The sequence below is a fragment of the Taudactylus pleione genome, unplaced genomic scaffold (genome assembly GCF_031769625.1).
Source record: "Taudactylus pleione unplaced genomic scaffold, aTauple2 ptg000604l, whole genome shotgun sequence".
Taxonomy (NCBI): domain Eukaryota; kingdom Metazoa; phylum Chordata; class Amphibia; order Anura; family Myobatrachidae; genus Taudactylus; species Taudactylus pleione.
Window position 1 is genome coordinate 493,921 of NW_028285006.1, and position 23,038 is coordinate 516,958.

Below are 23,038 nucleotides of genomic sequence, written 5' to 3' on the forward strand. Positions count from 1 at the left end.
CGGTGTTTCCATGGTGAAATCCCGCCGCTAAGCTCTCAATCGGGAAGTACCATTCCTATAGAACAGTACTTCAGTTCGTGGCTCCGTGCTTTCCGTTTTTTCTTTTGCCAAGTCCCTGGATGCCTACTTTGAACTGAAGAGGACCGAACTTCGCATAGGAGACGGTGAGTATGTTTTTTTTTTTTCAGTTACCGTATGGATAATCTACTGGACAAGGGCACCGATGCTACAGGGATGCATAGGTGAGTATATGTACATGTGTGAGTGCATGAATGTTTAATAAACTTATACTGTGTACGGTGTGTGTGTCCTGTGTTTATTTAAATATTGCTTTTGCTGTGGAACTACAGGTACCAGTGGGCTCGTAATGCTCCGAATGCTGGTACTTGTGTTTCTCCAAGTACAAGCATGTGGGAAGGCTTGCTGGGACCTGCAGTTCCACAGAAATAGACAATGGCCCTCATTCAGACCCGGTCGCAAGCGATGAGCGCTCGCAACCGGGTCGATGTCTAGGCTCTGCGCACGCGTAGGCCCTGGAGCGAGTCTAGGCCCTGTGCGTGCGCAAGCCCTGGACCGAGAAATTCTCTTACTCCGGAGCTCACTACAAAAGGGGCGGCTGTCGATGGTGATCGACAGCTCGACCCGTTTTGTAGGCGTGGCGGGGGGGTGGTTTCACAAACTGAGGCATTCCTTAAGGAACGCCTGCCGTTTTGTGGGCGGCCGCACTAACATCAGCTGTGATGTCAGTGAGGAGCTTCCTGCTCGATCAGAGCAGGAAGCTCCCTGGGGCTTGCGGTTGCCGAGACCCAACCTTAGGGTCTCGTCGCAAGCCCCGATGGTCTTGACCATTGCGACCATCAACCTGGTCGGTCGCTAAAGCTGTGGGTGGTAACCCATAGCTTAGCTAGCGACCAGGAGGCCGTACTTAAAAAAAAAAAACAAGCGGCCACCCTCATTCAGAGCGAGCGCTCGCTTCTTGTGACCGCCTCTGAATGAGGGCCAATATTTTTAACTATTTGAAATGCACTACACTACATAATCAACCCGGCACCCACCGCCCAGGGGTGCTGGGGATAGCCGCGGGCTATCAGCCTAGGCCTGGGGTGCCCTGGAGAGGGGGACCCCTTTATTGGGGGGGGGGGTCCACAGCTCCCCAGAGATCCCTGGCCTGGGTTGACTAGCGGTCAAGGTTAATGCTTCAGCTGGGGGGCCCGGTGAAAGGGCTGCCCCTAGCCTCCTGCTAGAAAAAGTCTGGTGCTGGTTCTGGTAAATACAGGGAGACCCTATGCATTTTTCCCCGTGTTTCCAAAACCAGAGCCCAATGCTGGTTACGCAAAGTACGGGGGACCCCTATGTCGTTTGTCCCCCATATTTTGGTAACCAGGGTTGGTTCTGACTAGCCCGGTGCTGGTTGTGCTTAAGTATGGAGGACCCCTACGTCATTTGTCCCCCGTATTTTGCACCACCAGCACTGGGTCACTAAAGCCTGGGGCTGGTTGCTCTTTTTGGGGAGGGGCCATGGCGTTTTTTCTTTGTTTTTATTTACACAGGTTTTAATTTTTTAAACACTGCAGCACAGACGGGTCTCACTGATCCCACCCGTGCATCTGTGTTTATTTTTTACAGACAGATGCATGCATCACGAATATCCCTGATCAGTGCAAGCATCTGTCTGCTATCCTGCACAATCTAAAGATTGGCGGGAAGAGTTCAAGGGAAATCGGACACGATATCAGATCGTGACCACATCGCCTAGTGTGTAGGCACCTTTACTCGGCTGCGTACCATGTGTATTTATAGAGCCGGCCCTGCAAGAGTTCCTACTGCATTTTTAATTCTACTCACAACTGAATCTCCCCCTTAATGATTGTTTACTAATATTAGTGATTATGTTGAGTAGTTACGTTATGGATGGTGATGTGTTGTAATATCAGTTGTGTTGTTGTGTAGTAACAATTTTGATAGTGGTGTGTAGGAATATTAATGATTGTGATGTGTTGTAATCATTTTGGTGTGTTGTAACATTGACTGTAATCCAAGTAATGCTGTTGTGTAGTAATAAAATGTCTGATTTTGTGTAGCAATATAGTTGTGCTAATATACTGATGTGTATAATACTGATGTTGTGTAGTATTAGTGATGGTGTGTAGTGATATAGTGATGTGTGCATTATATTAGTGATGATATTGTGCCGTAATATCAGCAATGTTGTGCAGTAAAATTAGTGATGATATTGTGCAGTAATATCAGTGATGTTGTGTAGTAATATTAGTGATATTGTGCAGTAATATCACTGATGTGTAGTAATATTAGTGGTATTGTGCAGTAATATCAGTGGTGTTGTGTAGTAATATTAGTGATATTGTGCAGTAATATCAGTGATGTTGTGTAGTAATATTAGTGGTATTGTGCAGTAATATCAGTGGTGTTGTGTAGTAATGTTAGTGGTATTGTGCAGTAATATCAGTGGTGTTGTGTAGTAATGTTAGTGGTATTGTGCAGTAATATCAGTGGTGTTGTGTAGTAATGTTAGTGGTATTGTGCAGTAATATCAGTGGTGTTGTGTAGTAATATTAGTGATGATATTGTGCAGTAATATCAGTGATATTGTGCAGTAATATCAGTGATGTGTAGTAATATTAGTGATGATATTGTGTAGTAATATTAGTGATGATATTGTGCAGTAATATCAGTGATGTTGTGTAGTAATATTAGTGGTATTGTGCAGTAATATCAGTGGTGTTGTGTAGTAATGTTAGTGGTATTGTGCAGTAATATCAGTGGTGTTGTGTAGTAATGTTAGTGGTATTGTGCAGTAATATCAGTGGTGTTGTGTAGTAATGTTAGTGGTATTGTGCAGTAATATCAGTGGTGTTGTGTAGTAATGTTAGTGGTATTGTGCAGTAATATCAGTGGTGTTGTGTAGTAATGTTAGTGGTATTGTGCAGTAATATCAGTGGTGTTGTGTAGTAATGTTAGTGGTATTGTGCAGTAATATCAGTGGTGTTGTGTAGTAATGTTAGTGGTATTGTGCAGTAATATCAGTGGTGTTGTGTAGTAATATTAGTGATGATATTGTGCAGTAATATCAGTGATATTGTGCAGTAATATCAGTGATGTTGTGTAGTAATATTAGTGATGATATTGTGTAGTAATATTAGTGATGATATTGTGCAGTAATTTCAGTGATGTTGTGTAGTAATAGTGATATTGTGCAGTAATATCAGTGATGTTGTGTAGTAATATTAGTGATGATATTGTGCAGTAATATCAGTGATGTTGTGTAGTAATATCAGTGATGAGGATGTTGCACCCATTACCATTATACATACGCCCCTAAGCGCCACATAGTTAGGGCAGTTGTGGGAATTGAACCCAATACCTCAACTTGTGACGCAGTAATACTCTACTCCAACTCTGCTGTAATATTAGTGATGATGATGATGCTCTGTATTAATACTGATATGTAGTAATATTAGTGAGGATGATGCTGTATAGTTAAATTAGGGATGTGTAGTATTTGATGCTGCTGCTGTGTAAGAAATATGTGTATTAATAGAGTGATGATACTTTAGTATAGTAATATTAGTTAAGGCAGGCGTACTTGCGTAGTAATATATTTAATGATGCTGTGTAGTAGTAATATGTGTACCGATACCGTGATGATGATGCTTAGTTTTACTATTCATATTAAAGGCTATGTAGTAAGATTTGTAATTATGCTGCGTAGTAATATTATTAATAATGCTGTGTAGTTATATTAGTATAATTATGCTGCTGTGTATTTCGAGCATCCTTCTCGCCCATCCACCACATCTCTGTGCACCAATCCCGGCGGCCATCTCTCTGCCAATCGGCTGCCGCGTAACATGCCGGGGCCGGTGCAGTCACATGACGGCTGCCGGGAACCGGCTCCTTAGGCTGTGATGCGACAGGTGCCGGCTGGGGACAGAGACTATGGCTGCGGACGAGCTTGCATCCAGGCTGAACCGGCGGCTGAGGATGGGGGACCCGGAGGAGGCTGAGCGGGAACCGCCGAGCATGAGGGTCTTCAACCCGTACACCGAGTTCAAGGAGTTTAGCAGAAAGCAGATCAAGGACATGGAGGTGATGTTCCGGCGGTGAGTGCCCTAATACCCATCCCAGCACGAGATCTATGCACGTACCCCCAGCCCTCTTCTCACATCAGCCCACCCTGTTGCTAGCCCCTGGGCACAGTCTTTCCCCCCAGGGAATACTCCTTACTCTACCTGTGCCAGCGCCCCAGGGTATCTTATTTTTTATTTTATCTTTACAGCTCTGCCAGTCCCCCAAGGCACCCTTTTTAAACCTCTGCCAGCACCTTGTGCACCCTCTTCCAGCCCCCCAGGGCACCCTCATTACCTGCCCACTGTTTACATCTTTATGCTGTCCAGCACTAGCGCTCCTCACATTACCCCACTTGTAGCTCATAGTAAAAGCTTATTACAATTCTCTGCTCCCTGCTAGAGGGTGAGCTGATAGCTCTGCTGACCAGAGGAGGTGTGGGGAATCTCCACGACGTTTCACGGTGAATATAATAGTGTTGTTAGACCCACTCCCCAATACTACATTGGGGTTATCCCCCTCCCTCCATGGCAGAGGCTTGATTCCTGTCTCATATAATGGGTATGTGTCATTATGGTGTCCTATAGCCAGGCAGGGTGGGGTCTGTGTGTAGAAAATGGCTATTTCATTCACATACTGTGGCTACACTTGTCAACATTAGATGGGTCTCTGTTATAGGTCTTCTTCAAAGGGAACATGTTGGCGGTGTGTGATGCTTCATAATCTGTCATTTCTGATGATCTTATTTGCTCTCAAGCCCTGTTATAGTAATTCATTATATTTCTCCATTAAAAGTCTGCTGCCACAGCATGACTTTAATTTGCCTTTTGCAGTAGATGAATTACATTTCAACAGGTGCTGTAGTAAAAAACATTGATTATCACGATTATTCAGGTGGCAGTAACAGAGTGACAATTTTCATGATATAGAGATCCTTATTGTACACACAGATTGGCTCATTTTGGGGTTGGGTATATGCACAAAATTCTTCCTGTCTTTTATATTGTCAACACCTGTGGCGGCTCCGGATCCATAATCCGTTCCTGCTTAATCCAGATATAAATGTACTATACCGGAATATGGTATTTCCATCTATATTAACAATGTCTGGACAAATGTATTGCCAGTAATGAATCATAAATGGAATTTTACTTTGTTAATAGATGAGAGAATTTATCAATCATGTTAAGCTTGTCTTAGATTGCTGCAGTACCGTCTGTTCTTGTACTATCAGACAACTGCTTATGTCTAAAGATATATAGGACTGGGAAGGTAACAAGTGATCTACACAAATGTTGCATGAAAAACAGGTGCATGCGAGTGTATGTATATGTGTATATACTCTTGTGTGTGTGTATGTATGTATATATGTATATATGTATGTATATATATATATATATATATATATATTTTACATACACACCCTGCCCCGGCTTCACATGGAAGCAATTTTGAATTTATGGCAATAGTCGTTTTTTGTTTTTTAACCGAGGTCTTATAAGATTGTCTTGTAGATGACAGTTAGTTAGTTTAGTTTTGACGTGACGCACACACAAGGGCCAAGTAAAGTTGTCCATGAGCAAAACTGTCTCCACCTAGGTCAACTCCAGCCATGTTAAGACATATATTTACTAAAGTGCAGGTTTTTAGAAGTGGCGTTGATGCCCATAGCAACCAATCAGATTCTAGCCATTATCATTTATCTAGCAACTTCTAGAAGATAATGGCTAGAATCTGATTTGTTGCTAAGGGCAACAATGCCACTTTTAAATACCTGCACTTTAGTAAATATACCCTCAAATGTTTGTTCCTATGCTTTTATTGTCATGCCAAAGCAGACTTTTACCGTGAATTTGATACGTTTAAAATAAAGAATCATTTTTCACATAAATGAAATGGAAATGGGGAAAAACTGAAATTTGTAGCCGTAAACAGGTCTTAAGCCGTGTATCCACTAGTAGACATGGAAACGACAGTACCATTACGACATTGTAATCGTGCTGTCGTTTCCATGTCTAGTGATGTGCCTAGACTGAAAGTTCACTCGCTCATTGTAGGCACATCCATCATCCCCGCACATGCGGAACCTGACGGGATCATCAGGTTGACCAGCATGTACGGGGGCGATGATAGATGGCAAAAACGACCAGCGGACGTGCGCATTGCTGGCCGTTTTCTACATTTACATGCCCGATTTGCGGGTGATTAACGAACGATTGCACGATAACGATGTTATCGTGCAATTGCTTAGTTAAATCTCTAAGTGGATACGCGGCATAATTATCCAGTTTCTCCAAACAAATTGATGCATCAATCTCTAAATGGTATAAAATAAAGTCCATGGTTTAGGCAGCGTAAGCCAAGAAAACACTGGGACGTCCATTTTTTCATTGACTGGCTTTGCTAAAATCGTCACTGCTCGGGTCCCATTTGTCATACATTAATGTTTCATACACCTAAACCTTCCTCAACAACTGCTCTATAGAATAATGAAAACTTCATCAGAAAGTCCAGTGGTCCTTGAGATTAGCCTGAACAAACAGAGCAGAGAGTTGCCTAACATGGACTTTATTATAACACACACACACACACAGCGCGCGCGTGTCGGGGTGTTTCCTGTATGGTAACCTACCAAAAGTGGACCATGGAGAACTGGCGACAAGATCATGGGCACCTAAGGCTCATTGATGCACATGGGGAGCAAGGGCTAGTCCGCCTTCTCCTATTCAATAGAAAAGCTAATGTAGACCAAATTGCTGAAAAAGTTAATACTCAGTGTAACGCAGCTTGGGGCATATGGGGCTGCATACCAGTCTAGAGTGCCCATAGAGACCCCTGTCCTCCACGCTTACAATGGACACGTGAGCGTCAGATAAAGGTGGCCAGTTCTGATGAATCATGGTTTTCTTTTACATTATGTGGATGGCTGGGTAAATGTGCATCATTTACCTGCGGAAGAGATGGCACCAGGAAGCACTATGGGAAGAATGGCGGAGGCAATGTGATGCTGGGAAACCTTGGGTCCTGGCATTCATGTGGATGTTGCTTTGACATGTACCACATACCTAAACATTGTTGCAGACCAAGTACAGCTCTTCATGGCAAAGGTATTCCTTGATGGCAGTGGCAAGATAATGCTCCCTGCCACAATATAAAAATTGTTCAGGAATGGTTTGAGGATCATGGCAAAAAGTACAAGGTATTATCATTTATTTATATGGCGCCACAAGTGTTCCGCAGCACCTTACAAAGTACATGAACAAATAAGTAACCAGTGACTTACAATACAAAGCAGAACATGTATAATAAACATTGCTATATTAGCGACCTTTACGCCCACATAAGCAGCCGAGTGTTGGTTGCCCTAGTGGGGAGAAAGATAAATTAAATTACAGTAGGGAGAAGCACAAGAGGGTAGAGGGCCCTGCTCGAAAGAGCTTACATTCTTTAAGGGAGGGGCAGACGAACAGGAGTGATACAGATGGGGTAGGCGGGGAGGAAGGAAGATGTAGCAGAAATTTACGATGAGAGCTGGAAGGCTTTAATGAAGTAGTGGGTCTTAAGGGCTCGTTTGAAAGATTGTAGAGAGGTGCAGAGTCTGTGGGGAGAGGGAGGGAGTTCCAAAGGTGGGGAGCAGCGCGGGCAAAATCTTGGTGGCAGGAGTGGGAGGAAGTAATCAATTGGTATGAAAGGCGGCGTGTATTAAATGAACGACGAGGGCGGACAGAAGAGTAAAGGGAGAGGAGATCAGAGATGTAAATGGGAGAGGAATGGGTGAGGGCTTTGTAAGTGAGTGTGAGAACCTTGAATTGGGTTCTGAAAGGGAAGGGGAGCCAGTGGAGGGCTTGTAAGAGAGGGGAGGCAGATGTAGAGCGTTTGGAGAGGAAGATGAGCCGAGAAGCAGCACTGAGCACAGACTGGAGAGGAGAGAGATGGGATTTGGGGAGGCCAGATAGGAGGAGGTTACAGTAGTCCAATCTGAAGATGACCAGTGGATGTATGAGGGTTTTGGTGGCATCCTGGGTGAGAAAGGGTCTGATCTTGGAAATATTCTTGAGATGGAAACGACAGGACTGCGAGAGGTCCTGAATATGTGGTTTGAAGGAGAGGGAAGAGTCCAGGATGGTTCCAAGACAACGCACTTGGGGACTAGATGAGACAGTTATGCCATCTATTGATAAAGAAATAGTGGTACATGATGTTATGTGGGAGGGTGGGAAGGCGATCAGCTCAGTCTTAGACACATTAAGTTTGAGAAATCATTGGGACATCCAGGAAGAGATTGCAGAGAGACAGTGAGAGATACGAGTCAGTAGAGAGGGGGAAAGATCATGTGAGGAAAGGTAGATCTGAGTATCATCAGCATAGAGATGATAATGGAGGTCAAAAGAGCGGATGAGTTTACCTAGAGAGGACGTATAGAGAGAATAGGAGGGGTCCAAGAACAGAACCTTGGGGAACACCTACTGTAAGAGGCTGTGGTGGGGAGGAGTTGTCGTGAGAGGAAACAGAGAAGGAGCTGTCAGAGAGATAAGAGGACAGCCAGGAGAGAGCAGTGTCCCGTAGACCAAGGGAGTGAAGGATATGCAGCAGTAGAGGGTGGTCCACAGTGTCAAAAACAGCAGAGAGGTCAAGGAGAATGAGCAGGGAGTAGTGGCCCTTGAATTTGGCAGCAAGGAGGTCATTGCTGACTATCGTGAGGGCAGTTTCAGTGGAGTGGAGAGAATGGAAGCCAGACTGAAAAGGGTCGAGGAGGGAGTAGGAGGAAAGAAATGTGTTGAGGTGGTTGTAAACAAATACGCTCAAGGAGTTTGGAGGCAAAAGAGAGGAGAGAGATTGGTCCGTAGTTAGAGAGAATGCTAGGATCAAGGTTAGGTTTTTTAAGAATGGGGGAGACAAGGGCATGCTTGAATGCAGAAGGAACAGTGCCAGAAGAGAGGGAGAGATTAAGGAGCTGGGCAAGATGGGAGCAGGCAGAAGAAGAGAGGTAATGGAGGAGGTGGCAGGGGATAGGGTCAAGGGGAGAGGTGGAAAGGGGGGAGGACTGGATAAGGGACTTAACTTCCTCTCCAGTCACAGAATAGAAGGATGTCAGAGTCAGTAAAATGGATGGGGAGGGGAGATCCAGGAAAGGATGAGGTGGAGAGCTGGGGGACTGGTGGGATATGATGTTCTGACGTATGGAATCAATTTTAGATGTAAAATAGGTACCAAAGTCAGTGGCAGAGAGCAAGGAGGGGAGACGAGGAGAAGGTGGGCAGAGGAGGGAGTTGAAGGTGGAAAAGAGATGCTGGGGATTTGAGAACTGGGAGGAGATTAGATTCATGAAATATGACTGTTTAGACAGGGAAAGGGCAGCACTGTAGGATGACAGGAAGATTTTCTACATTTCAAATTCATGCTGAGAGCGTGATAATTTCCACTGTCTCTCGGCTCGTGAACATTTTTGTAGGTATCTGGTGCTTTTGGAATGCCAGAATTGAGGTGTGGATTTTCGAGGATGAGTAGTGATCGCCGGAGCAACAGAGTCAAGAGCAGAAGTAAGGGAGGCATTGTATAGGGAAGCAGCTTGTTCAGCGCAGGAGAAAGAGTGGATAGGGGAGAGAAGTTAGTCCAGTAGGGATGAAAAGAAAGCTTCAATGTTACGCTTCGTGATGGTGGCTCTCGTAGGTAGAGGAGGTGAAGGAGAGAGGAATAGGTTAAAAGAGAGAAGGTGATGGTCAGAGAGGGGGAATGGGGAATTGGAGTAGGCAGAAATATCACAACGGTGAGTGAATACCAGATCAAGCAAATGCCCACTCACATGAGAGGGTGAGGAGGTCCATTAGGAGAGGCCAAATGAGGAAGTGAGGGTGTAGTTTGGAGGCAGCGGATTCTGTGGGGAAATCAATTGGAATATTGAAGTCACCTAGGATAATAGAGGGAAGGTCTGAGGAGAAAAAGTGAGGGAACCAGGAAGCAAAGTTGTCAAGGAACTTGGAGGGAGGACCGGGGGGACGGTAGATGACAGCTACTCTGAGGTGTACTGGTTGGAAGAGGCGTATAGCATGAACTTCAAATGTGGAGATTGTAAGGGATGGTTCTGAGGGTATAAGTTGGTAAGAGTAACCAGGGGATAGAAGGACCCCAACACCACCCCCATGGTGACCCCCAGGCCTGGGTGTGTGGGAGAAGGTGAGGTCCCCATAGGAGAGAGGTGTAGGAGAAGTGGTTTCAGAGGGTAAAATCCAGGTTTCAGTAATGGCAAGGAGATTCAGGGAGTTGGAGATGAAAAGGTCATGGGTGGGGGCCAGTTTGTTACAGACTGATTTGGCATTCCAGAGGGCACAGGATAGATTGACAGAGTTGATAGGAGAAATGTGAATGAGATTGTCAGGGTTGCTATAGCGTGGAGATGATTACTTTGGGAGACCGAGGTGAATAGAGTGTAGGGATCATTAGGGCTCCTGTACTAGGGGGGGGACCTGTAGGAGGTGGGCAGGGAGGGAAATTAAGGAGATGTGGATGGAGGTGGGGTAAAGTGTCAGGGAGAAAAGTGAGGGAGGAGAGATTAGCAGTGGGGTAGTAGGATCCTTGGGGGGTTTAAGAGAAAGAAAATGGAGTAATGGGGGAGGAGGGGGAGGAAGGCAGAGAGAGAAGGGGAGATAGGAGGAGGTGGAGGAGACCAGGGAAAAGGATAGAGGTAGAATCAGAGGGCATAACAAAAGATTAGTTAGAAACTGAGTGAAGGGAGGAGTTGAAGACAACATGGTCATGGTAAGGATGAGGTAAAGTGTCAGCACAACAAAAATATATTTTTAGTTTAGAAAAAGTGCAGATTTGATGGGAGCAGAAATTGAATATTAGAGTAGACAGTGGTAGTAGCTAGATGATGTAAGACTATGCAAAGTGCTATGGACTTGGCCTCCACATTCCTCAGATCGCAATCTGTTCAAGCATCTGTGGGATGTGCTGAAACAACAAGTCCAAGCCATGGAAGCCCCTTCATAGGGCTTAAAGGATCTGCTGCTAGCGTCTTGTCAAGTCCATGCCTCAGTGAGTCAGAGCTGTTTTGGCATGAGGGGGACATACACAATATTAGGCATGTTATACTTCCACCTACATCTATGTTTAATACGCCAAACAGCGCAACATGCGTGGCGTGGGTGAGCCGCCAGGTCCCATGCAACTTTGCGTATTAGTCACGATGCATCTAGGATGCACCTTGGATTATTGTGCAAAAGTTTTAGGCAGATGTGTAAAAAATGCTGCAAAGTAAGAATGCTTTCAAAAATGAAGTGTTAATAGTTTATTTTTTAACAATTCACAAAATGCAAAGTGAATGAATAGAAGAGAAATCTAAATCAAATCAATATTTAGTGTGATCACTCTTTGCCTTCAAAACAGCATCAATTCTTCTAGTACACTTGCACACAGTTTTTGAAGAAACTCGGCAGGGAGGTTGTTCCAAACATCTTGGAGAACTAAACAAAGCTCTTCTGTGAATGTAGGCTTGCTCAAATCCTTCTGTCTCTTCATGTAATCCCAGACAGACTCAATGTTGAGATCAGGGCTCTATAGGGCCCATATCATCACTTCCAGGACTCCTTATTCTTCTTTACGCTGAATATAGTTCTTAATGACATTGGCTGTATGTTTGGGGTCGTTGTCCTGCAGCAGAATAAATTTGGAGCCAATCAGATGCCACCCTGATGGTATTGCATGATGAATAAGTACATGCCTATATTTCTCAGCATTTAGGACACCGTTAATCCTGATCAAATCCCCACCTCCATTTGCTGAATTGAAGCCCCAAACTTCCAAGGAACCTCTACCATACTTCACTGTTGCCTGCAGACACTCATTATTGTACCGTTCTCAATGGACCCCCTTAACACTATGGTGTTTAAGGGGCTACACCTCAAAAGCTATTGAATGTACTGAGCTGAAATTTGGCATGGATGGATAGACTTTCAGGGCAAAAAAAAAAGTTGTGCTGGAGGCCGGCCATACGTGGATAATGGTGGCCGCAGCACTGAAGGGGTTAACCGGTGTTTTAAAAAAGAATGTGTTTTTATGCTGCCGCGGGCTGTACCCTCTCCACAGGCCGCTGCAATGTGTTGTGCCTCGGTGTGCCGGGGGTAGGTGGCCACGAGGGAACCAGGTGGAGGCAGCCTGGACTGAGTGCCAGGTTGACTGCTCGACGTTGGGGACCGGGAGCAAGGCTGTGGTGCTGTGAACCAACTGCCTGGAACCGGGAGCAAAGCTCCAGGGCAACCGGAAGCCGCTGCAGCTGGGACACGTGTCCCAGACTGCAGGGCCAAGTGGCCCCCTACTGGGAGCCAGGAGCGCTTGCTCCTGATACCTCAGTACAGGGGGTAGAAAGGACGGCAGACAGTCACTGCAACCGGGACAAGTGTCCCGGACTGCAGGGCTGAAGGATACACTGGGGGGACTGCGCTAGCCGGCTTCCCGCATGCCACCAGTTAGATGTTTGCTGTCCACTAGGGACCGGGAGCTTAGCTCCCGGCGCCTCAGCAATCCAAGATAGCGTGACTGCACACTAGGGGATCGGGAGAGCCTGCTCCACGTACCCCCAGTGCAGGGAGCAGCGTCTGCAGCCCGGACTGAGTCCCGTGGCTGCAGACTTAGATGGCAGCAGGGGGACCGAGAGAGTAGCTCCCAGTGCCGTCAGCACTGGTATAACAAAGTTCAGCGCTGGGCATAGTAAATAAACACACATGGGTTTAAATAAAAATGTATTAAAACATATATTTCTGTGCAGCACTGCATCTGCGCTGCGGTGCATTGGTATACAAGCCCGTTGCAGGGCACAGGCTTGGTGTAATCCATTTTAATGTAAATTGTGCATGTATGTATTTTGAATGTATGTATTTTAAAAGTAAAGTGCACTTATCTGTGATTTCTCTTGACATCCAGGGGATCCAGAGTCCTCAGTGGGCTGCTGGATCCACCAGCCCCTTCCAGAGAAATAAACTGTCCTCCTATGCAGCCTCATGCCTGATAGTGACATGAGGAGGTGCATAGGAAGCTGGCCAATATAGCCAGCTAAGTGCTTTTAGGGAGCTCCAAAGGGCTCCCACTCGGTGGGCAGGAGTTGCTGCCAGGGGACGTGAGCTGCCTATCTCTGGAGCTTGGATTCAGGCTAGAGGTGGTGAGCTGAGTCCCTGGCCAGATTGCTGGAAGTCCATTTTGGAGGGAACACTTTCTCCCTTCCAGACGTGTCGGAGCCGAGGGCATGCCGAGCTCTGCGGGTGGGCTCAGGCACAGGGGAGTGACCACTCCCTACTGTCCATAGGGGACAATGGTAAACGTGCGTGTGGCCAGCACATGCACTTAAGGTGATTGGTTGGAAACCGAAGGGCGGACTTACCCCCTGTGGTAATGTGTATTGGAGTGGCATAAAAGAAGGGCATGTGAGCCCTGTATGTGTGTATCATTTGAACATCAAGACTCTGTATGCTGTACCCCCTTGAAGCTAAGGGGAAAGGTCTTTTTAAAGACCATTGAGCAATAAACATCTTTGCCTTACATCCTGCGACCAACAGAATTGCGCAAAGCGCTGTTCTGTTCTCCGTTCTGGATTGAGCCAAGCGTCTCCAAAGCTCAATCCCTCTGCCAGCTACCGTGCAGAGTCTGGTCAATTGCAAGGGATCTGGAGGAATCAGCCAGCACCAAGCAGGAGGTGTGGCTGCAGCTAGTCAACACATACGCAGCAGAAGCGGTTCCAGGTGCCGGTTGTAGGAGCCTGAGTGTATGTAAGAAGCGGTTCCAAACGCCGATGGTAGAGTTTGCTGGTGGCAGCGTTGTTACATGCCCACTGTGCAGTGGGCGGAGTCAGTGACAGGCAGTCACTAACGATTAGCGGGAATCTTTGATACCCCAAGATCCAGTGGGGTTTGAAACTCAACCTGTGATCGGGAGTGAAGGCTTAGGCCATCCGGTAACATGAGTATTTGGGAACAATCTAAAGTTTAAACTCTGTTTTTTGTGCCACTTTCAGTTAGGACCACTTTTCTGCTTTAGTCTATGGGGGAGTTTTGGGATGACATTAGGACTTGGGGTTTGTTTTATTAGGTAGCTCTTGTTCCAGTGTAGGTGCTTTTGGGGTTCAGGTAATGGAGAAAGTTACACGTCTTTTTCTATTTTACACATATTCAATGGAACACGGATGCATGGATTGATCTTACTGATACGTCTGTCTTATTGATTTTATTTTCTCAGATGCATGCCCAGACCACGCAGCACCCACCCTGCACCCCTCAGATACGATCCTCCAACACATCCCTTATATCAGCTAATGACAAATTACCAACCTCCTTCCCAACACATGGATGACATACCCCACCATCCACCCACTTCTTTTAACCCCGACAACCACACGCAGGAAGTTAGACCAACAGCGCTAACATAAGTTTTACATAGACTACTGTCCCATCCATAAGCACTATCCCCCACCACACACGTAGCCAACAACACACAACTTCCCTCCCCCTTCCCCCTTATTACTGCAAGAGCATTTTAGTTATGAACATTAGATGGCCCATTTGCAATCAACGGACAATAAATGCTGACACGATATTACACACTGCACCACATATTAATGAACAACCCGAACCCACACATGGATCCTAGGCAACACCCATGCCACGCACCATTGGACCACCAATAACACGTGATCCTTTTTGGCCACACACCCTACACACACGCGTTGCCAAGGCAACGCGGCATCACCACACAATCCATGCACGTCCCCCCACTGATGCATACCATGAGAGCGATCAGCCCATATTTGGCCCCCCACACACGCATTACCACAACTACGCGTTGACAATCCTACTCGTCAGGGTGATCTAGCACATGATTCCAACCAAAACACTGCCGTCACGTGACCCACGAAGACACACGCCCCTTGTAGCCTTAGTAACGTGTACCCACAACTACACGTTGGCTACTACGAGCACAGACACGCCCCGCTCCCACCAGGCATGACTGGTTGCGTCACGCCTCCACCCTGGCCCATCCAATCGATGCGTGCTACCATTGACACGCGACGTACACCCAATTGAATACGCGCCTCCCGCAGGCAATACCCGCCCAGGCCCACGTGACTAGGCACTTCAGGAGAATCATCACAGACCCTATCCAGCACCACCACCACGCCCACACAGACATGTCTTTGGCCCACCGATTGCACGTGATCGGGCTTACACCCGGAAGTCCCCCATAAGACACGAGACTTTCAAGTATTCAGTAACTCCTTGATAAAGGCACAGAAGCCGAAACGCGTTGGAGACCACACTGCTTTGCACCAAGTACTCCTACCATTTGAACTACCACTACGCCATACCTGGGACACTTACGCCGATCGCACGGGCTCGTGGGATTGCCCTAAGCACGCGGACCTCCGCATCACTCCACCACCACCAAGTGGCTGTATCCATTGACCCTCACGACCGCCAGTCCACCTGATAACCCCGCGGGACCGCGGAGGCCAGGAACATCACCAAGCTTGGCATCGGGACCTCCACAACAACCGCTACCCACCGTGGACCTGTCCCCACCTGCCGGTAGGTAAGTCCACCCCCAAGCAGATCGGGACGCCGCCAACTTTTAAGACACCCTGGTTCACATCCTGTACCACACCCCGGTTGCCCTAAGTCTGTCGACCAAAGGTCCAGCAGGGGGACATGCAGGAGTGAGGACCGCACGCCAAAGGAGCCCCCTAAAAGGGTCCACCCACCCCCCAACCGTGGGCTACATCGAGACTATTACCGCTATTCACTGTATGTGTGTCCACTTACGGAACCACCTAGGGAGCAATGTGTCTACCCAATAAATAGGTTTGGATCCCACACCATTTGTCAGTCTTTCTTCCATCCACCCACCTACACATCACCATATCCTCTCCACACTCCCCCCCCCCCACCCACACCCCTCCATCTAACATCCTCCACCCACGACCACATTCTCCCATACCTAGGAGCGCACGTATACCCATCTCCCTTTGTCCCAATACCAGTGTGCCCCACTGTCTCCCTGTGCACTGTCCTGCCACTGCTCCGCACCCCCGCCCCGAACACCTGCAACCTGCCCCCGCAGCTGTCTTTTTCTCTGCACCCCTAAATCACCCACACCCCTCCATCTAACATCCTCCACCCACGACCACATTCTCCCATACCTAGGAGCGCACGTATACCCATCTCCCTTTGTCCCAATACCAGTGTGCCCCACTGTCTCCCTGTGCACTGTCCTGCCGCTGCCACTGCTCCGCACCCCCGCCCCGAACACCTGCAACCTGCCCCCGCAGCTGTCTTTTTCTCTGCACCCCTAAATCACCTCCTCCTCCTGCGCTAGTGTACCATTGTGTGGGAGGCAACCGGAGCACCCGGAGGAAACCCAAGCAAGCACAGGGAGAATGTACAAACTCACCACAGTTAGGGCCGTGGTGGGAATCAAACCCATGACATCAGTGCTGTGAGGCAGTAATGCTAACCATTACACTGCCTGTGCTGCCCACTAGCATGGTTAATAAATTATAAAAAAACAATGAAGTTCCATAGACAAAAAAACCTTATGGTTTCACATGTCCCATTAAGGTTTCTTAGACATGATATGAAATTCACAAATCCTACTGATTTTCTGCCACTCAAACTAAAAAAAGCAATGAAATTCCGATCAGAGTGAGGTTGCTGCAACTCACAAATGGTGGTGCTGTTAATTCACAGAATTGTGTGCTCATTGGAATGCACACATGCAGTCTATGCAACTGAGGTCTGAGCAGAAGATAGAGCTGCGTAGATGGGATAAGATTGGGGTGGATGGGGAAAGAGACAGAGCGGTTTGGATGGGAGAGGGGGGGGGATTAAGCAGCACAGATAGGTGGAGCCAAAGTGATGCAGATGGGTGGAAAACTGGTGTGGTTTGGGAGGACAGCGACGTGGATGAGGGCTACAGAGTGGCATTGGCTGTGTGAACACAGAGCAGCACAGATGGGTAAAGAGATTGGTGTGGATGAGGGAATACAGACTAGCGCAATGGGAGAACAGAACAGTAGGGATTGGAGAAAACAGATTGGTGTAGATGGGGGAGAAACAGTGGCACGGTTGGGGTGGACAGAGTGATGCAGATGGAGGAAGAAAGAGTGGCACAGATGAGAGGAAGACAACAGCATGGCTAGGGGGAATGCAGTGATGCTGATGGGAGGAAACAGAGTGGCACGGATGCAGGAAGATAGGGTTGTGGGGATGGGGAAAGACAGATTGGATCGGATGAGGGAACACCGACTAGCACAGTTGGGAGTCCACACAGCAGTAGGGATTGGGGAAGTTATAGCAGCATGGAGGCGTATAGGAGAAGAAAGTATACATGCATAGACAGAGTATGATAGTTTTAGCAATTAGGGAGCTGAATGTGTATTCTGAATGAGATGGATGTATGGAGTGAGAAGGGTGTTGGATTATTGTGACCGAATGGGAAGGTTGTGGGCACTGAGTGGGATGTGTTTGCCACATAAGTGTTCAGAGCTCAGTTGCATAAACTGCATGTGTGTATTTAATGAGCACACAATTCTGTTAATTAGCCGCTACACCCTTTTGTGAGTGACAGCAATCTCACTCTGTGAGAGTGCTGAATCTGCAGTTAACCACAAGGTGTGATGGCATACCATATCTGATCATTAAGGCAGCCTTAATGATCGGAATTTCATTGCTTTTTTTTTTTAGTTCGAGTGGCAGAAATTCAGTAGGTTTTGTGAAATTTCAGATCATGTCTAAGAAGCCTTAATGGGACATATGAAACCGTAATTTTTTTTGTTTATGGAATATATGTATGTTTGTGTGTGTGTGTGTAAATGTATATATAAATATTGTGTTTGTGTATATGTGTGGGTGGTTTATTAAGTATGGTACAAAGACCTCTCACTGGTGTTATGTTCTTTATTTTAATCTAATTTCCCACCAGGCCAGAGCAGGTAGACCACTGCTTCACCTCACAGTTATTAGACTGCGCTTCATATAAGTTGTTAGATGGTGGGGTTGACAGAAATATGGTCAAACATTGAAGTGCGTAGTGCGCCCGGCACTTTCCTCCGCCGCTTTCCCGGTCATCCTTGCTTCCGACCCCTGCTGTGGAACGCTGGCCTCTGAAGTGACCGGAGGCTAAAGAAGCCTCCGATCGCTTCAGAGGCAAGCGTTCCCAGTGATGCACTGCGCGGATGATGTCATCCGCGACGGGAGGAGCCTGCCCTGCGCACCTGCTGGATCTAGTTAGATCCAGTCAGAGCGAGGCAGCGGGAGTGGGAGCGCCGAGCATGCTCAGGTAAGTTCTGAGCTGGGGCTGGTACCAGTCTGGGGGCTCTGCATAAGGAGCACTACTTAATCCTGAGGGGCACTGCATAAAGGACCAGCCTGGAGGCATTGCATCAGGGCACTATTTCAGCCTGGGGGCACTGCATAAAGGCAAAGCAATACTACAGGGGGCACTGTATAAAGGGCACAAATACAGGAGGCACTGCATTTCGGGCACAAATACAGGGGGCACTGCATAATGGGCACTTTTGACTGAAAGCCAGTGGGGGAGCAGCCTGAGACCTGTCGGGCTGGAGTGATAAGGGAGATGCCCCTTTTCCCGGCGCGCTCATAATTGTGAAGAACCCACCCGGCTGGAAAAAAATTCTGGGGAGAACACTGCAAAACCCTTGTTGTCACTGGCCCGGGGGCCTGCTCCTACCCACCACGGCTGCACAATAGACGTGACAGAGCACTTTGAAAGGGGGTGTGGGGCCTGTTAATCCACTGTTCTGCCTGCACAATCCATCCAGCAGCCCTCTGTTCCCCGCTGCCAGCTCTCCACATTTTATTTTTGAATACTAAAAACTGGCTAATAACCAAATTTTTCATAGAAAAACAACAATGCATTTATTAATACAGTGATATTTATCACTGTATTAATACATGCATTGTTGTTCTATGAAAAATGTGGTTATTAGCCAGCTTTTAGTTTTCAAAAACTTACTTATACCCACATATGGCATGTGAGCAGTCAATTAAGTCCATTGTACACTGTAGTCGGTATTTGATCCTTAAAAAAAAAAAAAAAAAAGTAACCACAGTAGCGGTTTCGGAATCTTATAGATGTGAGTGTGGACTTCCTTTAACTTTATATATGTGTATAGTAAATTTTTTATTGGTAGCAATCTTACAAACTTTTAGATTGAGTAAATTCTTATTGGTTTATAGATATACATCAGCAAATAACCAAACAAAATAAATAATAAAAAAAAATATATATATATATATATATATATATATATATATAAAATAATAAAAAAATATATAATAATATACATATATATATATATATATATATATATACGTACCTACCTACCTACACATATATACATACATACACATATATACACATACACACATACACCCATAATCAAATAACAGTATCTGGAATATAAAACCTAGATCTACAAACTGCATCCCAGATCCATTGCTTATAAAAAAATATAATATTAATCTGGATACCAAAACAATAAACATAGAGAAAAAAAAAAAAAAAAAATATATATATATATATATATATATATATATATATACATATATATACCACACTATACAAATAATGGAATATTGTCAAAAATAACACCTGAAAAATTGGCAAAATTAACTAGATCCCAATAAATTCTGCTCTCAACTTATCACACAGCACATTACCTCCAACAAAGTAACAATCTACCTCACTATCCTAACAATAATATACCGGTCAATCATTAGGCAGTGCACAGGCATAACAGGATTTAAGCCAACTGCTCCAGATACGTTCATACTTCTTCTCAGCTTTGCGACAAATAAACACATGTTTTTCATGTTCAACAGTGGTACGGACCAAGGACAGCCAAGCATTATAATCTGGTCCTGTAGGAGCCATCCACGACCGAGCCACACATACCTTAGCTAGTGTACACATATTGACAATGTATTGCTTAAGATATCTGTCCACTACCCCATCTTCCATAGAGCCTAAACAGCACATCAATAGCGTAGCTAAAGTGGGAGCAATACCTGTATTGGACAAAACTCTCAGAACCTTATTCCAAAAAATGCTAACCACCGGACAATCCCATAGAAGGTGCCAGAAAGTACCGCTACTAATTTTACACTTAGGGCATATGTCAGATGCTCTCCCCCCAAATTTTAGCAAACGAACAGGAGTTAAATAGGTACGGTGTAGAATAAACTGTTTAATCTGTTGAAATCTTATAGAAGTCGTGGAAATACGAGGAGCTTCTAGAGCATTATCCCAGTCCGTATCACTTATAAGGCCAATATCTCTCTGCCACTTTGATCTAAGATGTGGTAAACTATCCTTATGATAAGAAGACAATATATAGGAGTATAAGTAAGAAAGCGTCTTCCGGGGACTTAAAGATAAAAGGAATGACTTCAGTGGGGATATTTGAATTAGAGGAGGGCCATCTGAAAATTGAGCTGAGAGAGCATGCCGTAATTGTAAATATCTATAGAAATATGATTGAGGGAGATGATGAGCTTCTTGGAGTTGTGCAAAAGATTTAAGAATTGAAGTGTCATATAAATGACCCAGTGTAGTTACACCATTAGAACCCTATGTCACCTCAAGCTGTAAAGAGGTCAGGTAATATATACGATAACTACATAGAGAAGTGTCTGGATCTAATCCCGTAAACTGTAGAATACTAGATACCAATTTCCATATCTTAATAGCTTGCATCAACAGGGGAGGGCCTTTCTGTATAATTCTACCCGCAAGCAAGGCCTGTAATGGTGTAAAGTTAGGGAAAATCTGAGAAACCAACAAAACGTGCAGGGCATTAGGAGAGTCATCTTGAAGCCATAACCGTATATGTGCCATCTGCGCCGCATAATAATAAAATTTGAAATTTGGAAGAGCCAAACCTCCCCCAGACCTAGATCGGGTCAGAGCTGCCAATTGAATACGTGGTCGACGATTCACCCAGACCAATGAAGAAAGAAGACTATTCAAACGCCTAAACAATGTATCTGTAATAAAAACAGGAGAATGCTGCAAAACGTACACAAATTTTGGCTGCACCACCATCTTGATTAAGTTAATTCTACCAGTAACGGTAAGAGGGAGCCGGCACCAGGACTGAAGTTTGCCCTTTATGTAGACAAAAAGGGGCTCAACATTCAATACTATATAGTCCTTTGGGGAATTAGTTATCCAGATACCTAAATATTTAAATTTATTTACCCAACAGAGAGGGAGAGTGATAATGGGAACAGTCGGATACAACCCCCTAAGAGGAAGGATAGATGATTTGTCCCAGTTTATCTTAAGACCAGAAAAAATTCCAAATTGTTCTATGACTTGAAGAACCACAGGCATAGCTGTTACATAGTCAGACACAAAAAAAGTAATAAATCATCTGCATATAAGGAAACTTTGTCCGTTCTATTACCCAATTGTAGACCTATAATATCAGGGTGAGAATGTATAATACAGGCTAACGGCTCAATAGCCAATGCAAACAGGGTTGGGGACAAGGGGCAACCCTGTCTTGTGCCCCGAGACGGGGAAGGATGGGGAGATAAACCCATTCACTGACACCCTGGCAGTAGGGTTCGCATACATTAGCTTTACCCATTTCAAGAACACCGGCCCAAACCCAAAACATAACATGACCTCCCACAGAAAGGGCCACTCCACAGAGTCAAATGCTTTTGCAGCATCTAATGACACAATAACAGAGGACGATTCCTCGCCATGGGAGGCCTGTAAGTGAGTGTGCAGCCTTCTAATGTTCTCCGACATCGACTTGCCTGGCATAAATCCTGATTGGTCTGGGTGAATAATTGAAGTAATAACAGTGTTTAGCCGAATAGAAAGGATCTCAGCCAAAATTTTGGCATCTGTGGGAATTAGAGAAATTGGCCTATAGGAGTCAGGGTATCTAGGGTCCTTCCTGGGTTTAGGGAGCACAACAATTATGGCTTCAGACATAGATGGAGAGAACAAATTTTCTTCATAGAGCCCATTAAACAGATCTAAAAGTCTTGGAACAAAGATACGAGCATGTTTTTTATATATCTCTATGGGAATCCCATCAGATCCGGGTGCCTTGTTACCGGGAAAGGAACTAATCGCAGCATCTACCTCCTCCAGGGTCAACAGGGCATCTAAATACGCCCGAGCCTCGGATGACAATTTTGGAAGCCTAGCAGAAGCAACATATAATGACAAAGCATTCACGTCCTCAGTCAACTGTGTTTGATATAAGTTTTTATAAAATAAACTAAAAACCTCTGCAATATCTTGTGTAGATGTGACCATAGAGCCCTCAGGCCCAATTAGTTCCGAGACAACAGCAGAAGGACGATCAGCATGAACCAAGTGTGCCAGAAAACTACCAGTTCTGTCAGCCTGCATATAATATAAATGAGAACGGAATAACAGTCTACGGTTCATTCTATCTGTCAAATGATCAGTCCACTCTGTCTGTGCAGTCAACCATTTTAAACGTGAAGATTCCAACTTGTCCCCCAAGTAATCCAACTCAAGATTTCTACAGGCCATCTCCAAAACATGTTCTTTTTCCCTATAAAATGTTTTTAATTCTGCTACCCTTTTGATCAGAGACCCACGTAAATAGGCCTTGAAGGCGTCCCAAACATTAGCTACAGAGGCAGATCCCACATTGTCAGTGAAATAGCCATCCCACATAACTTCCAGCTCCGAACCTGTACCCATTTGAAGAAGCCAAGAGGGGTGTAGTTTCCATAAACGGAGACCTTTAGGACTACATATATTCAATTCTACCAGAAATGGGGAGTGATCTGAGATTCCTCTGGCTTTATATTCAATGTTAGTTATATTAGGTACAATAGATGGGGACACCAGGGCCAAATCCAATCTAGAGAAAGAGTGATGCGTGGAAGAAAAA

At 45.6% G+C, this 23,038-nt stretch overlaps 1 protein-coding gene across 1 annotated transcript in view; it reads left to right on the plus strand.

Annotated features, from left to right (window-relative positions):
- Positions 1–3,874: 3,874 nt before the first annotated feature.
- EFHD2 (EF-hand domain family member D2) overlaps positions 3,875–23,038 on the plus strand; it is a 67,393-nt gene continuing 48,229 nt past the window's right edge. Inside the window, exon 1 of the mRNA XM_088453962.1 lies at positions 3,875–4,121. Within this exon, the coding sequence (XP_088310088.1) occupies positions 3,958–4,121 (164 nt within the window). The 5' untranslated portion in view covers positions 3,875–3,957. The remainder of the gene's footprint in view (positions 4,122–23,038) is intronic.